The following is a 15,896-nucleotide window of genomic DNA, read 5'->3' on the forward strand; positions in this document are numbered from 1 at the left end:
CCGCTGAGCGAAAGGGTCATCCAAGTAGCAGGACGCAGGAAGGGTGCAGTGTGGGACCTATTTCTGAAATAATTTCTGGCTTGTAAGACTTTTCTGCTCTTTAGAAGTAGGGAGACTGCTAGGTGGGAATGGGACCTCTAAAGCAGCTCTGAATGCCTTGTGTAGGTAGAGCCTGGGAAGACAGAGCTTTCGTGTCATCCATCCTGCCCCCACAGGAACCCCATGGACCATGAACTGTCCTCATTTCCTGCATTCCTATACTATTTCCCCATAGGAGAGAGAAACACAAACATGGCACTCAAATGCCATGACATAACATCATACAGGTAGCTTCCAACTATCAATTCTAGCCACCTGCCTTAGAAACAGTCTATATTCTATTGTGCTATAAGGGAATTGATTTCCATGCAGCAGATTTTATCTGTTGCTGTCAGGCAGCCAGAATGCAAGCTCTGATGTACAGTAATACAAGAGGAGAAAGCAGGATCTGGATCAGGCTTGCATGAACTTATGTTTGTCCTGTAACCACTGTACTCTGACCTAATGACCCTCTCCAGACGATCCTGATGCTTATCATTCTCACTGGCATGAGTTTTCTTCATCTCCCTCAGCATTAATGGCATGGATGACTAAGTAACCTGAAACTCCAAGGCTGAGAAGCTGGCACACCTGGGCTGTACTATTTTCTGCAACGCATAATTCTGAACCACGGGGATTCTTGATATCCCCATTTTGCATTATTTTAGTAAATATATTTACAATATTTTAGTACTTATGTGGGTTCAAATACTCCTTCAGCAGTTGCTGTATTGGATTCATTCATTCAGCATCTGAAGAGCTACTGGGTATGACCTGCTGGTTGATGCAGAAGTTCCAGAGAATAAAGAGGTGATAGCATTATTAGATTTCAAGTGCAGAGGGAGACAGCTACAAATTATACGCCTGACTGGATGCTGCTCTTCTTAACAAATCAGACCTATTGTAAATGGGGCACTCCAGCAACAGTAATGGAAAACAGGTGGGCAAGCTCTCAGGACAGCTCAATTGAAAATACTCTCTTGAATCACCCCAAAATGACAGCTTTCTACAACAGATCATTTTCAACGTATAATATTTGAAACTGCAGTAGAAAAAAAAATCATCTGCACATACAGTCTTTATCACCACTTGAATTTTAAGAAATGCAGTGATACATTTTGTAAATCTAATAGGTTGTTAGTAGTACCATAAGCTACACAGCCCTTACTATTGAGTTTGTGACACATCTATTTTATCTACACTAGGAAGTACCAGCAGTGTGTTTTCATCATCTCTTTTGGTGTCTATATACTATTGGCTCATAAAGTTTGTCATAACGATCATGGCAAATTTTTTAAAATTAGAGCTTTACATATCAAATCATAACCGGCAATCATGTGATAGAAAAATTTAAGAATCAAAAAGTATTCTTCCTACCTACACCAGTGGCCATTTTAATTTCTTCAAAACTGAATTCATCTCCTTCATTAAACATAAGCAACACTAATGTCTGAAAAAGCGATACTTGAAATTCCTTTTTTCCCTAAAAAAGAAATATAAAATAATTAGAACTAATATTCAAAGCAATTTCTATTGTATCCTCCAGATCTGACAAGTTTCAGAAGCTATACTTTTTTTTTTACTATTTCTAGAAGATGACAAATGCCTAGCACACAGAAGAATCTGCCTGAATGTAGTATCAAGGAAACAGGATATTTTTAAAACCTCTTTTTTTGCTACTCTAACAGTACCAATACAGCACACAGCAAAAGCTCAGTAGAATGGCCTTGCATTTACTTCACATCATTTACTTAATTTTCGTTACAACATATGAAATTCTAGCTTTGCTGCCATCAGTAGTGAATCTCTTCATACTTCACCAAGGCTTCATTTTATACAGATGATCAAACTCATCATACAAAAGAAATCTCAGCATTGGATCAAATACGAAAGAAACAAAAGATAATGTTGGTTTACTATAATACTGAGTGGCAGTATTATCAGTAGCACAATGTTTGTACAAACAGGCAACGGAAAGGAAACAACTCAAACTCTTCAGACAGCTGTAAACACACTTCTGTGGACAGCTACAAACCTATCCAACTTACTGTTATGTAACGCCTAAACCTCCAAGTGACATATTCACAATGAGTTAGTAGAAGAATTCCGTTTTTTGGGGGTCTCTACTCTGGCTCAATTAAGCTGCTTTATTAGCAGGATATGCCACAAGACAAAACAAAACCACATTAAGAAACAATGTGGTTATTTAAGACTTAAATAATTCAACAAGCATTTGAATTTTAACCACAGTCATTACACCACTAACATCCTTCAGTCTCTTTTTCTATCAGTGAAGTATTCTAGATGTGGCACCAGTATTTATATGATCAAAGCAATTCCATATTAAAAATAAAAAGATGCTGATTTTTTTTTCCATTCATTAATTTACTGCTTTATTACAACTTACTTTAATCGAATGAGCAACAATTCCTATAAAACAAATACAGATGTTACCAAAAGGTATCACACACTTGTCTTCTGTGAGCTAGGTAGTATTTCAGTTTAATTATAAAAAGCCTACTTTCTATACAAAAAACAGTATTAAATTGTGATTGTTCCCCCACAAAAATGTTACTACCTTTGTAAAAAATACAATGCATGACTAGATTCCAAATAATTAATTAAATTTAATCCCCACAGGCTAAGCATTTAACAAGCAAACTTACTTCCTTAAATTCCGCCTTTAGCACAGCATGCCCTAAAGTGGTCTGCCACTGAAGCTTTCGACCACTGTGTTTTCCCAGGTAAAACGTTTTAAATACCTCTTGAAGCTTTATCATCTGTCAAGCAAACAGATAAAAAAGTTGATTAGTATTATACAAGTGCAGCTATGCCATATAATTTCACATATGTAATCTCTTTGGTTCTTCTCAACAATGCTTTGTAATAAGTGTTTGTGTGAAAAACTAAATCCAAAGACCAAAATTCTGCTCTCACGTACACTGGTACTACTGTGCACAAAAGAAAGCCTTAATTAAAGTATAGCCTTTCATGCTTCTGTTTGTTTGTTTGGTTTTTTTTTTATAATAAAAGTAAAATATCCCCCCAGAAAGGGTGTTTAACCTCTAAAATAGATAGTATTTTTGTCCTGGACTTTGCATCCAATCAAGAAGTCACAGGACAAAAAGCATACATCTCACACTTATACACTGACTATTACCATCTGCTCCCAAATTCTTCCTTTAGTTTGTCCTATGCAGACTCAAGTCTGATTCCAGTACTTTATACCCTCTTATTTCCAAGGAGTTTCTACTCCTCCATTTTCATGACTCCAAGTTGCTCAGGTTGGATCCTTGTGAAGTGGTATTCTATGGAGGAAAAGACGCCATAGCAGCAAAAGCACAAAAGCTTCCACAGCTTCTGAACAGAATGGGAACACTAACACCTTAAAAGTGCTTGTTCAGATCAAGCAAGGTATTGCAGGAAACAGGACTCCAAATATATATTTCAGCTTAAATCACTACTGATAGGAACTTCACAAAAATCACTCAACTTGGAAGCAATCTTTTTTTAGGCAAATGCCATTTAAATGCAGGGGCTAGTTTTGTGAGACACATTGCAGAGAACAGAGGAAGGATCTTACAGAAAAACAGAATGTACAGTAACATAACTACTGGCTAGATCAAAATGCCTAACTAGTGTAGCTAAAGATTGACTAAATTAAGGTGAACGGTACAGTTTTAAACTTTTAAGTGCTTGACTGCAATGTTAATAGGACACTGATTTTAATACTAATTTTAGATTATTATTATTATTAAAAAGGTGAAAAAACATATTAAACAGTCTCATAAAAAAAGTGAATTTTATCCACTACATTTTATTTTTTGCAACTTTGGAATCTTTAAAATGAAAGAAACCTCTTAAATATCTAGCAGAAAAAAACATTAAATGAAGGCATTATTTCACCCTATGATAGTGATTATGATTCCATTCCATAAAGTGCATTTTGAAGGAGAATTCAAACACTAACCTCTGAATTTAAGTGGACTTCCATAGGTGTATAAGTTGGCCAATATCCCATAGTTAATATATTTACTGTCAGGTCTATATTTCCTGGGTCACTTTGGTTCTGCATATACTAAAATACAAGAGACAAAGAAAAATCATTCAAGTACACTGTTGCATGCTAAATTAGAGAATATATATACTTAAATTAGAAATTTAAAGTTGGTAAGGTAATGAAAATTTTCTGCAGGCCACATCCTTGGCTAGACATGCTCAACCAAGATTTTGAATTTCATGACTATTGGTCCTGTCCCCAGTTTCAAAACACAGCAAGTGGTTGGAAGTAAAATGAAAAATGCAACATGCCTTGAAGTATCCTAGACCACTGTCTTTACAGGGTATTAAGGTCAAAAGAACTTCAATCGCATGCAGATAAAGCAAAAGAAAAGCTTTTGAACAGAAGCCAGGGCAAGAACTATGAGATCAAAAGCATCCTCTGGGACTTCCACACATCTGTTAGACAATACATTTTCTTCTAATTTGAGCATAGTATCAGTCAAGTCAGGCTGCAAAGTCTGGGACTGAAAAGTCACTAGAGTATGTTATTACAGGAGCAAGTGTCTTGGGTCAGACCTCTACCCCCGTATCCTGTCTTCAGTAAGGCCCCAAAACAGGTATCCAGGGAGAAGTGCAACAACAGGGCAAGCACATACAGTATCTCCTCCAAGCATTCCCTTGGTCACCAACAGGTTGGAAGCTTCAGGGCTGAGACATACATGGTTTCTGTGCACTTAGCAACCTTCAGGGAATTTCTCTGGTGGGTCATTCACAAAGAATTCATCAGAGCAGCAACAGTTTACAGAATGAAGGGATATGGACTTTAAAGTTTGTTCGACAACTGAATTACTATGTGGTATTTAAACTGTGATTTACTCAAAAAGGAAACAAAACTGTAAAATAAGACTATCTCTGAATAGATATATAATAAATAAATTCTGTTCTATAAATAGAACTATAGATAGACTCTGTTAACTATGACCAGGACCTGCTCAAAAGGTGTTTCATTTTACTTTAGCTTTAGTATAACACCTTTAAGTGCTTCCCCATCACTGTTGAAAATTTAGCACACAAACACAAGCTAAATGTACCTGCTTAAACTGAACCATGACATCCTTTGACAGTTCCATGTCTTTGAACATGCCCTCCAGTTTGCTCGTAAAAGCTGCGCCACATTCTGTCAAACAAATTAAAGCAAAGATCCCGCAATTACAAAGAAGCACAGAACAAGCAATAAAGGTTTAACCTGAGACAGATTTGCCAGGGTCCAGAGCACCCACAACTAGGTACATGGTCTAAGGATTTTGCCCCCCTGTAGGTACATTAAATGAACGAGTCACATATCTAAGAGGTTAGCCCAATAGCTCTTGCTGAGCACAATGAAAGCTGTGATATACTTACCTATTACTTAAAATCTGGCTTTTCACTTCTTAAAGCATAAGAAAATAAGGATTCCAATATATGTGCCAACAAATAATAAAAATTTAACACATCTGAAGATGCCTACCATGTTTAAGCTTTGACAACATGGACTTCTCAGCATCTACTGATGCACTTTTTCCAACCAGCAGTCTTTTGGCCAAGTCTTTCTTATAAAATGCCTCAAACACATCTTTACCTGTATGGAAATTGAAACAAAAAATAAAATACAAATGAAATTATTCATTCTTTTTGCATCACTCCACTTCAGGGTTGTGACACAAGCCTTTCTCATGACATGTTGATCAGCAGAATATTCACTACACAACAGCAACAAACAACATGCTGACAACTAGTTCTTCTTATAAGTGAATTATTTTCTAACACATTTTGCAAATTTTTTCCCTTTTTTCCTCTTTTTTCCAACCGGGAACATAGGCTGCCTTGTACTTCCCATTGGATCAGCTGCAAACCACATGAAGTTATTCTGGGGTCCAGAAGAACATTCTTCATCCAGTGGTCTGATTTATTAAAATTAAAAAAAGAAAAAGGGTTCCTATGCATTAAAGAAATAACCTGTAAAAGCCTAAGGTGAAGAAAAAGTGACAGACACTTGGCTTGCCAATAGCCTTTTGAAATAAAGAAGGCATACAGGCACGCACAAGCTTTCACACTTTAAAACAGAGCTTCCATAAAGCTTTTCTATTGGTAGTGCAAAGACGTCAGCAAGTTATTACACTTTTAAGAGGAAGAAATTCACCGTAACTCAAGGCACTCTTTGCACTGCCTAGAGTACCCCCACCTAATTCCCTGCAAATGCCTTCCAATGTGTCTGTAGCAATATCTCTGGTATTCTCCATCCTTCTCTCTGGTAAAGTCCTGTTTCATGACACACCATCAAGATATTATCAAAAAGTGCAATGCCCAGAAACTAACTACTAATTATCACCTGCTCTTAAAAGGACTCTTACACACTAGATATCTCAAAATAAATTTGCACTTTTAGCTCAGTACTACAAAAAATATTAAAAGCGTTGGGCAACGTTTCAGATTAACAGAAATTAATCTCTTAGGCTGAGAAGTTGCCAGCGATACTTTCTTCATTCACTATCTCCATTCAATACCCTTTGCATTTGACAACAATCGTGATGCAAATTATATTCCTTTATGACTGGTTTCTTGTCTGCTTTCCCATTATATTGTACTTGTTTGGGATGTTCTGAGGAAAGAACCCCACACATCTCAGAACAAACCAATACAGAATTGGGTAGTTCCTGCTTATTCCACCCCAGTCCAGCATATACACATCCCACTTCCCTCAGAACAGTGACCATGAATCTCTGTTGGACTCAACCACATATTTTTTCTGATATCCAACCCAGCAAAAAAAATTTCTAACACATTCAAGGGCTTTTCTCAAATAGGGACATATATTAGGGAAGTGTATTTCAAAGGCGGTAAAACACAGCAATAACATTTTCTCCTATCATTCTGATCCCTCCTCCATGTTCATTCTCAGCCATGATGGGAAGAGACAAGTCATTATTTGCTGTGTTTTCGTATACACATACAACATAATGAGGTGGGCAGGGAAGAGAAAATCTGTACTAACCTTTCTCTCCCCTGTCATTAGAGGAGACGTTGTGGTTACACATATGGTTAATTTATGTGGAAAAAAAAAAAAAAAACTTCCACCAACAGCTTTAACTCTTAGTCCTCCAGTCACAGACTGTAAAGGGTCTGTAACTTGCCAGTCTCCATAGAACAAATTTGTCCTCCCTGCTGTGCTCTTTCAGATGTAAGGCAACCTGAATTTAAGACGAAGTTGAGCAGAAACTCATGCTACAAAAGATATCTTACATTCAGAGGAATGCAGTTTTGCTAGTAGCAAGGAAAACAGTTTTAATTGCACCAACTGTGAGCTGATATTTCTTACCATGAATGAATCTAAATATGATCATGATTTTGTCAAGGATTCTTTCCAGCTCTTCATCTGTTGCTTCTTTATTACCAGCTCTTAACTTGGAATCCACATATTTTGCTACAAATAAATAAAACAGTTTCACAGCTTAAAAAAAATTAATTAAAATCACCAACTTAACTGTCTCCCACTTGAAATATTACTATGTTAAAATATAGGATAAGTACTAAATTTTCTGTTTTCCCTTTTCCCATCCCTATGTTCAGTGGAAAGATAAAGCCCTACGGTACTACTGCCATAATGGAAAAATATCACAAAAAGGAACCATCCAAGAAAAAAGAAAAATGAATACAGTATAATCATTAAAATTAATGCATTAGAATTCCCACATTTTGCATTATAGTCATAGCAAGCACATTACTTGTTGAAAGACAATGTTTTGGAAGTGTACAATGCATCTGAATGTATTTTATGAGAAACAGAAGCAAACAACACAAAGAAGACTATATTTTTGTAGACCTTTACCGTGTCCCTCATGCTCCTTGGTAGGAGCGTACAAAAATTTAAATAGAAGCAATGCTTTCAAGTTAGTAGGTTCAGAATGCCAGAAATAAAGTTAAGCCATGAGTTTAGCTAGGTATTCATTAAGCCACATTAGCATCCTTGTACAACCTTCTCTGTAAGAAGGAGACCTTTGCAGAAGCGGAAACAACACAATCCACACAGATGACAGCAGCCTGTATCATGGCTTTAACCTGCATCCCTAGGTTGTGCAATTTGTCCTACATAAAGCTGGTTTTAGAAAGAAGCCACAAACTAAGTTGAATAAAGGCAAAAGAACATAGAGAGGAAAAACAAAGAACCAAGGAGCGGGATCCTCTCCTGGTGTAAAATGCCACAGCTCCAGTTTTGCTGCAGGTAAAATGGACAGAACAGCTTTTGCCAGATCAGGTTTTTTTCAGATGTTTTTATTATTTTTCCCCTCAATGAGCACTAGTTCTGCCTTCAAGGTAATAAATTTTTTTTTCTCTGTTAAAACTCCTTGTATCTGAAGGCTTTAAAATTGTTCTCCCTACTTCAGCCTTCAAGGCAGATAGATGGGCTGTACTTAGTCCTAACTGAGAGATCAGTAACATCCACAGAACTCCTCTACTACCACAATTAAAACCAGTTCCCTTTTTTTGCCACAGCTACTCTTCGCCCTAACTATTTACTCCCCTCTAGCATTAGCATCACGTTCTCTGAGCAGTTGTTAGCACCAGCACCAGGAAGCAGAGCGCAGGGACAGCAGAAGCTGGCATGCTCCCTCAGGATGCTGTGCGCACACCTACCAGCACACCCAAGCTTTTTGATCCCGCAACACTCCCAGGTTCACTTTTGCCTTGTATCCTAAAAACGAGTCTCCTAAAGCAGAATGCATACTGCGTCACTATTGCACTAGCACACTCAGCAGCATTATCTTATCATGCTTTCTATGGATTTTTAAAATATTTTACAGAAAAACATTTGTGTACCTATCAATTCTGCAGGCTTATTTGGTCTCTTGTTGATAAATGTTTCAAAGGACTCCTTCATCAAGTTTATAAATTTTTCGTTTTTCTGAAAGCACACTTCTATGATATGGTCCACTTTATCCTTAAAATCTAGTAGCTCTTGCACCATATCCTTGTCCTTTTCAGGATTAACCACTATTGTTGTCCCAAAGTTCTGTAAAACAAACACTTTTGATAATAAAATACTTTAGAGCACTATCTATCTCCCCCAATAGACACACCCTTATAAAATTTATCATTAGAAAGAATAAATTTTTTTACAGAGCTACTTATATGATTTCAAGTTTTCAAAAAATGAGATGCACTGAAATTTAAAATAAAAACTCAGACACACATTAATGGATTTCAAACATTAGTGTTTGATTTAAAGATTATATACATTTAAGACAAGGTCTGAAAAAAAACCAAACCACAGTAGACATGACTATGATGTGCAAGTTTACAGTTAGATACAGAACTACATGATTCATGTAAAAGAAATCATATGGAAACTGCCTCAGAAATGTTAAGTGTAATGGAAAACCTTGCACTATTTCCCTTATATCCACTAGAGACCTCTATTGATAGAGCAGGTCGTGAAAACTCAACCGCTGCTCATCACTCCAAGATTTCTCTTTCAGCAAGATCTTAAAAGCAAACTTAGCTGACTTGCAATAAAACAAGACTTTCCATCTGCAAGAAGCAGCCACAGAGTTGACTTTCTTTACCTGTTCCTACATTTATTGTCTTAAAGTCAGAGATACAGTACCATTTGCCTAGTGAACCAAAATATCATTAAGGGAGTATTTTATCCTACCGGCCAATTTATGATTGCTTAGTAACGCAGATCAGCGCCCTAGACAGAATAACCAGTTTTCCAAGGTGAGAAGGAACATCTGCACAGTAACAGCCCAACAGTATTCAATCGGTGTATTTTCATTAACTAAAGTATGTTAGCCACAACAACAGTCACAGACAGATGGGTAAATCCCTCCCAAACCTTAGAATTTCCAATTCAATATCTAATTATCCACTGTGATCTTTCATTGAGATCTTTCTCAAGTTAACAATTCAGAGTGAAGCAAGACAAGCATAAGGCAGCCCAAGGTCCTTAGATTCAATATGGGTATCACAGAATCACAGAATTTTCCCTTCATTAACACAGCATTTGGACATCTCACAGTCTCTATCAGTTACATTCATAAACTGCTGGGCATTCCCCCCAACCTACAAATGGCAAACCGAGATACTGAAAGCGAAGTTGCACTTCTGAAATCATAACAAGGTGACTACAGTAGAGCACAGACCTTCACCCCAGTAATTTGACATGTTCTCTGTGCTTTTTCTTACACTGGCTCACAAGATAGAAGTTAAGTTCTTGAAGTCTTACTTTAATGCATTCTGTCATACAGAATGCTTGAAAGGAGGAGATTTACTAACACTACACCAAATGGTCTCTAGCTTTTCAAGTCTGTAAAAAAATTTAACAACACCATAAAAGGTCTGATTCTGAAAGACCTAAGGTATGATAAGCCAACTTAACAACTTGCTGCTGTGAAAGGAGAGGTTTCAGTGTTCCCTCCCTTATTTTCCTACCTGTCCCAAACTGCTGCTTCTTTGCTTGGGCCAGTACCAGGACTTTTCTGTGAGCCTCTTTAGGTCAATAAACCTGGCATAAAACTGTCCTTGCCCAGGTACTGTGGTAGAACAGATGACAAAAGAGTCTATGGAGCGGCAGGCAGCACAAGGGTTATGGAGCATCCCAGGAGCATGATCTGGGAGCAAAGAAGAAGAAATCGGCCACAGCAAGGTGTTTAGTTGGCCCAGCTGCCTATGGATCCACAGACTGCATATGGGGACACTGGGTGACACCCTGTGGAGCAAGCTCCACCTCGGTTCTGGGGGCAGAGGGGAGACTATGTCCCACGTGCGCAGGCTGGGCACCAGTGCACCATGCAGAACTCCAGACAGGGGTGTGTCAGGAAAGGCACCTCTGAAATGAACTCATGTTGTGCACTTAGTCCTGAAGGCTGAAGCAGCCATGGGCAATTCAGGGCAGAACCACGACATCAGGAATTATCAACTCCAGAGAGAAATATCTTCTGTGAAGCTTTGCTCCTTTCATCTTGCAAGAGCACTAGAGTGCAAGCTCTCTGGGGCAGAGTACTGCATGCATATTATGCCCAGCAAAACAAACCTAAAGCATCTAAATATGCCTTTGATGATGGATTATTTTCAAGAGAAGTATTCTATTCAAAATAGCTTAAACATTCACCAGCATTGCTGTAGGCTGGTTACTTCTAGCACTGCTAACCTGCAGTAGAATAGCTACATTCCAATGTTCCACTGATTTTGCAGATATGTAAACAGTTTAGTGTATTTGTGGCAAAACACAACATGTAGTACAATCCAGCATACTCTAAACACAGGTGCATGTGGCTCTAAAAGCAAAGCAAACCAAAGTAACTTCTTGTATAACACTCAAACCTATACGGAAAGCAGTTTCCAAGTAGAAATTTAAAACTAAAATTTAGGTGTTGCTTTTTCTCATCATATGACTGTTATGGGGGGGTAAAAGCATTAACATCCCTCCCCATATTTGTTTAAAACAGAATTTTGATGCATACACCTACACATTATTTTTGGTTTTGTTACAAGAAATATATGATAAAAACACATTTTTTTACATTCATAAGAGATCTTTGAAGTACCTTGATGTATTCACTCCAATGTTGCAAAAGGATCTGCTGCCCACCTTTTACCCGGCTAAAGAGCTGATATGTCTGGGTCAAATCTGATATTCTATTTTCATCGAGTAGGTTATCGAGTCCTAAAAAATAAAATTAGAAGAAAAAGCAAATTTGAATGCAGTTGCATAAATACAGTTAGAAAGATATTAGAAAAATCTCTATGAAATACATCAACAGACAAGACCCTCTAGTGTGTTTAAAAAGTACAAATTTTTTACGACTGAATTTCTGAAAGCAAGCAGTAAATTCAGGGTTAACATATCCCCTTGTTTAAACTGGCTGAAATGATTTATGGTATAAACTATTACAACTATTTCAACTGAAGTACTTTCCCAACAAGGTGTTGTCTGCAAGCATTTTGCAGAACATTTATGAACAGTACTTGATTTGAAGGGTGCAGTTTTATCAAGAGATCTCACAGAACTTCTAAAGAATGTTAGAAAGCAGTAAGGTAAGTAAACTGCCCTGTATTTAAAGTAAATACTTTGCAAGATTTTTTCTGTGGAGTGTGGCAAGCAATGTTTTTAGATTAAGAATATGCTATAAATTGTCTACACTCATACCAATGAAGTAACACAAGACTACAAATTCCTTCCAAGCAACTTTTGCCTTTATCAATTCACCCTACATGAGACTAGGACTTGGATTAACGAATGGAGAAGCGAAGCTCAAAGCAAAACACTAAGCATAACAACTACATACACATTTTTATGTTTGAGAATATGATTAATGTGGTCCCAGTGTAATCAGAAATACATTATCTGTTGTTGGTGACAGAGGCTTTAGTAATATGGGAGGGTAGCATTTTTTAAAACCCAGAAAGCTTGATTTTATACAGGTTGTCAATTCACATCAGTGTAGCTGACCTTGCACAGCTGTCCTAGTTCACAAAATATACTTCACTAATTCCAATTTTCAAATGGTATTAGATGACAAAGAATTTTAAATCACTACTGAACTATCCTATTTTCTACTATATTCTTAATCTTAAAAATACTTTCACTGTATTTTAAACATACATTCAGAAAGGCAACTAATATTCAATAATGATGCCAGGTAAATTTTGGGTGATATTTTGATATTTCCTGAACTTTGAGCTATGCCTAAACTTTTGAGATATCAGAAGAATGGACATACCTTGAAAGTATGTAGAACAACAGATTACAAAATCTTGAATACATGTGACTAGTGTTCTTTTAGCATTGAACAGGGAATTAAGGAATGCCCATTCAGCACATCCAAGCATCACCTCCTATTCATTTAAAGACACCAATGTACTAACTGCTTTGTTAAAACCTAGATCATAAAGTTTAACCTTCCTTCTTCCTCTAGCATATTAGCTGTGTAACTGAAATGATTATTTCGTCACTTATTTGACAAATGAGAAAGACATATAGGCAAGTCCTCTGAGACAAGGCTTCACACAACTTCCAGAAAGCACTGTCACAGCCTTGAAAAATTTTATTATGCTCAATCAAACTGACTACATCAAATGCCTTCTCCCAAGGAACAAAACCTATGAAAAGCAGTATCATCTTCTGCTTGCACTGAATACTAGGATGTTTTAAGTGGATTACAATGTGCCCTGGATCAAATGAATGTAGAAAGTTATGCAAGTCAAGCGATCCTAGACTTACTTCTTTTTTTTTAAAGTGCAGACATGGAATGCAAAAGCTGATCCAATACTACAGTCCTAAAATGCAGTAACTAGAAAAATGTACAACTCTCTCCATATTTACATGGATGGTGCACGCACGTTACAAACCAAGAAAAAGTTCATATTAAAACAAGAACACATTTTCTGGTTAAGTCAACTGATAAACAAATGTATCACTGGAAAAGTTACTTTAAATTACTTGAATTAAAGAGCAAGAAAAATTGACATATATAAACAAAATATTATTATTTTTATTACCTTCTGTTTATGATAAGCTTAAAAACAGCTAGGATGGAGTGACCACGCTTATTTTTATAAATTTGTTGAAAACAGTAAAATAGCCTATTGGCAGAGTAGTTCAGAGAAAACTGTGAGCATATGTCTATTTTTAAAAAGAGGATGAAGAAAGCAGTGAAAGGGGTACGTATAACACCCAAAAGTATTAACAAACATGGACCTGATGAGCTCAAAGACACTAGACTACTAGGGACTTCTGTTTTGCAGGAGTAACATATACAAAGATAGAAGGATAATTTGCTAGAAGATCTAAAACCTACAAGATGGCTACTGCAAGAAAAGGAAAGGATCATTTAAAGTATTAAAAGATCAGAGAATACTGACCAAACCCAGAAACTCAGTGAAAAACAGAACGATTAAAAGTTGAGAGGAACAAAGAAATGGTGATTGGAAGACACTGATATCTGAATAAGGACTTTCTAGGGAGACTGCAGCTCACATCTGAAATTTCTGTATGAAACGTAAAAAAGATATGGAAAAAAGCATATGGAAGTGCGTTGCCTTGGAACATTGTCCATTCAAAAACCTCATGATTCTCGAACCACACAATCACAAGAATACATGAAGCTATTGCACTTGAGCTGTGTGATTATCACATTAAAGAAGGTACAACAGTAACTGCAGTTCTCATTTAGAAGTTTATACAATTCTAGGAAATTAGCAGTTCCAAAGTTTAATTCCTAACTTGACTGCTGCAAGTCAAATGAGATTTAGAGGGTTTAGCAACTTTTAAATACCTAAATATAATGCCATATTTTTGTTTCCACATATACAATTTACTTGTCACAGTGGGTGTAACAGTGTCATAGGGCTGGCTTTCTGTATCTGTGCAAGTTTTTTCCATGGCTAACATACCTCCTTAAATAAAAGGTGTGGAGTCTACCATTATTGTAGAATATGAGAATGTGGTTTATTGGAGAGTACATAAATTTTTAAAGATACCTTTTTGCAAAATAGCTGATAAGTGTTCTCCTAGTAGCTGTTTCTCCACACAAGCAATCAGTGGTTTCCTAAATAAGGCAAGAAAAGTATATTAGAAGTACTAGAGTATAAGGGAATTGCCTTCTGTCACAGTGTATTTGGGAATAACTTGCATTATAATACAAAAAAATTAACAATTTTCTACTTAAAACAGAGGCTACAAATTAAGACAAAAATATCACATAACGTAAGTCAAGAAAGAAATCAGTAAACCATGGGTGTAATTAAAAACTACATTCAGTTTTGAATACTAAAAACCAAGTTCTTACACAGAAGAGAGAAGCTTAGATACAAAAAATCAATAGAAAAATGTTTCTGAAAAGAAGTAAAATTGACATTTTTTTGGAAACAAACAAGTCAACAAATAAAACAAAATCCCCCATGGTTTTGAACTCCAAAACAACACAATACATGCTGGTGATGTTCAGAACTCAAATTTTTCATCCAATTGTATTATGCACCTACATAAGCATAAACCACAAGACTCAAATTTGCAACACATTTTAAATTTGTCCTTGAATTTTCCCCACTTTTTACTATTACTGAAATATTTGTTGGATACATTCACTATAGACAGGACTGAAAAATAATGGCAGGTTTTCCTTTCCACCCTTTATAGCCTAAAAGAAGAAACAAACACCTGACGCGTAAAGGGATAACTAATTTCAACATTTAATCTTCTTCCATTGTTTACCATATGACAACAGAGCCAAGCACTTCTTTCTGTGTTAAGTTTTATAAAACTGGTTCTCAGAATCTTAAATTAGATTTTCCAAGAGAGGTGCTCAACTTGGATTGATGGAAGCTTTTTACGTAGCAGCATCCGCTTGATGTCCCTTCCTTTGCTAAAACACCGCTTTCACTGAAACAGCCCACCAGTGATGTACCTGACCTTCCATACAATATAGTTTTAGTCCCTTAATCTCAAAAGATTTAATTAAAATTTGGAAAGGTTCAGGGAATGGAACAGGGATGATCAAAGCATGCAGCAGCAGCAACAAGAAAAACAACTGCACGTGTTAGGACTCCTCTTTCTGGGAAAGAGATGACTTAGCAGGGATATAGAGCATTGACAAGCAGAGAAAAGGTGAAAGGGAACTACTGATCGCTTTCCTTTCCAATGCAAGAGCTGGGCTCATCAGTGATGTTACTGGGAGCCAGACTTAAACAAAGGGAGGTAATTTATCATGTGGTGGCTTGTGCACTGCTGGAATGGTTTGCCAAAGGCTGGCAGAGATGGAAAAGCTTATGTGAATCCC

General features: G+C 36.8%; 1 protein-coding gene across 1 annotated transcript in view; it reads right to left on the bottom strand.

The window, feature by feature from the left end:
* Positions 1–15,896, bottom strand: part of CUL4A (cullin 4A) — a gene marked incomplete at its 5' end in the record, with an annotated part of 36,600 nt that overhangs the window by 6,368 nt on the left and 14,336 nt on the right. Inside the window, 9 exons of the mRNA XM_010087865.1 lie at positions 1,456–1,561; positions 2,745–2,858; positions 4,049–4,156; positions 5,172–5,257; positions 5,588–5,698; positions 7,436–7,540; positions 8,935–9,127; positions 11,664–11,782; positions 14,599–14,666. Of these exons, the coding sequence (XP_010086167.1) occupies positions 1,456–1,561; positions 2,745–2,858; positions 4,049–4,156; positions 5,172–5,257; positions 5,588–5,698; positions 7,436–7,540; positions 8,935–9,127; positions 11,664–11,782; positions 14,599–14,666 (1,010 nt within the window). The remainder of the gene's footprint in view (positions 1–1,455; positions 1,562–2,744; positions 2,859–4,048; positions 4,157–5,171; positions 5,258–5,587; positions 5,699–7,435; positions 7,541–8,934; positions 9,128–11,663; positions 11,783–14,598; positions 14,667–15,896) is intronic.

Source organism: Pterocles gutturalis, unplaced genomic scaffold, assembly GCF_000699245.1.
Source record: "Pterocles gutturalis isolate BGI_N339 unplaced genomic scaffold, ASM69924v1 scaffold36431, whole genome shotgun sequence".
Classification (NCBI taxonomy): Eukaryota; Metazoa; Chordata; class Aves; order Pterocliformes; family Pteroclidae; genus Pterocles; species Pterocles gutturalis.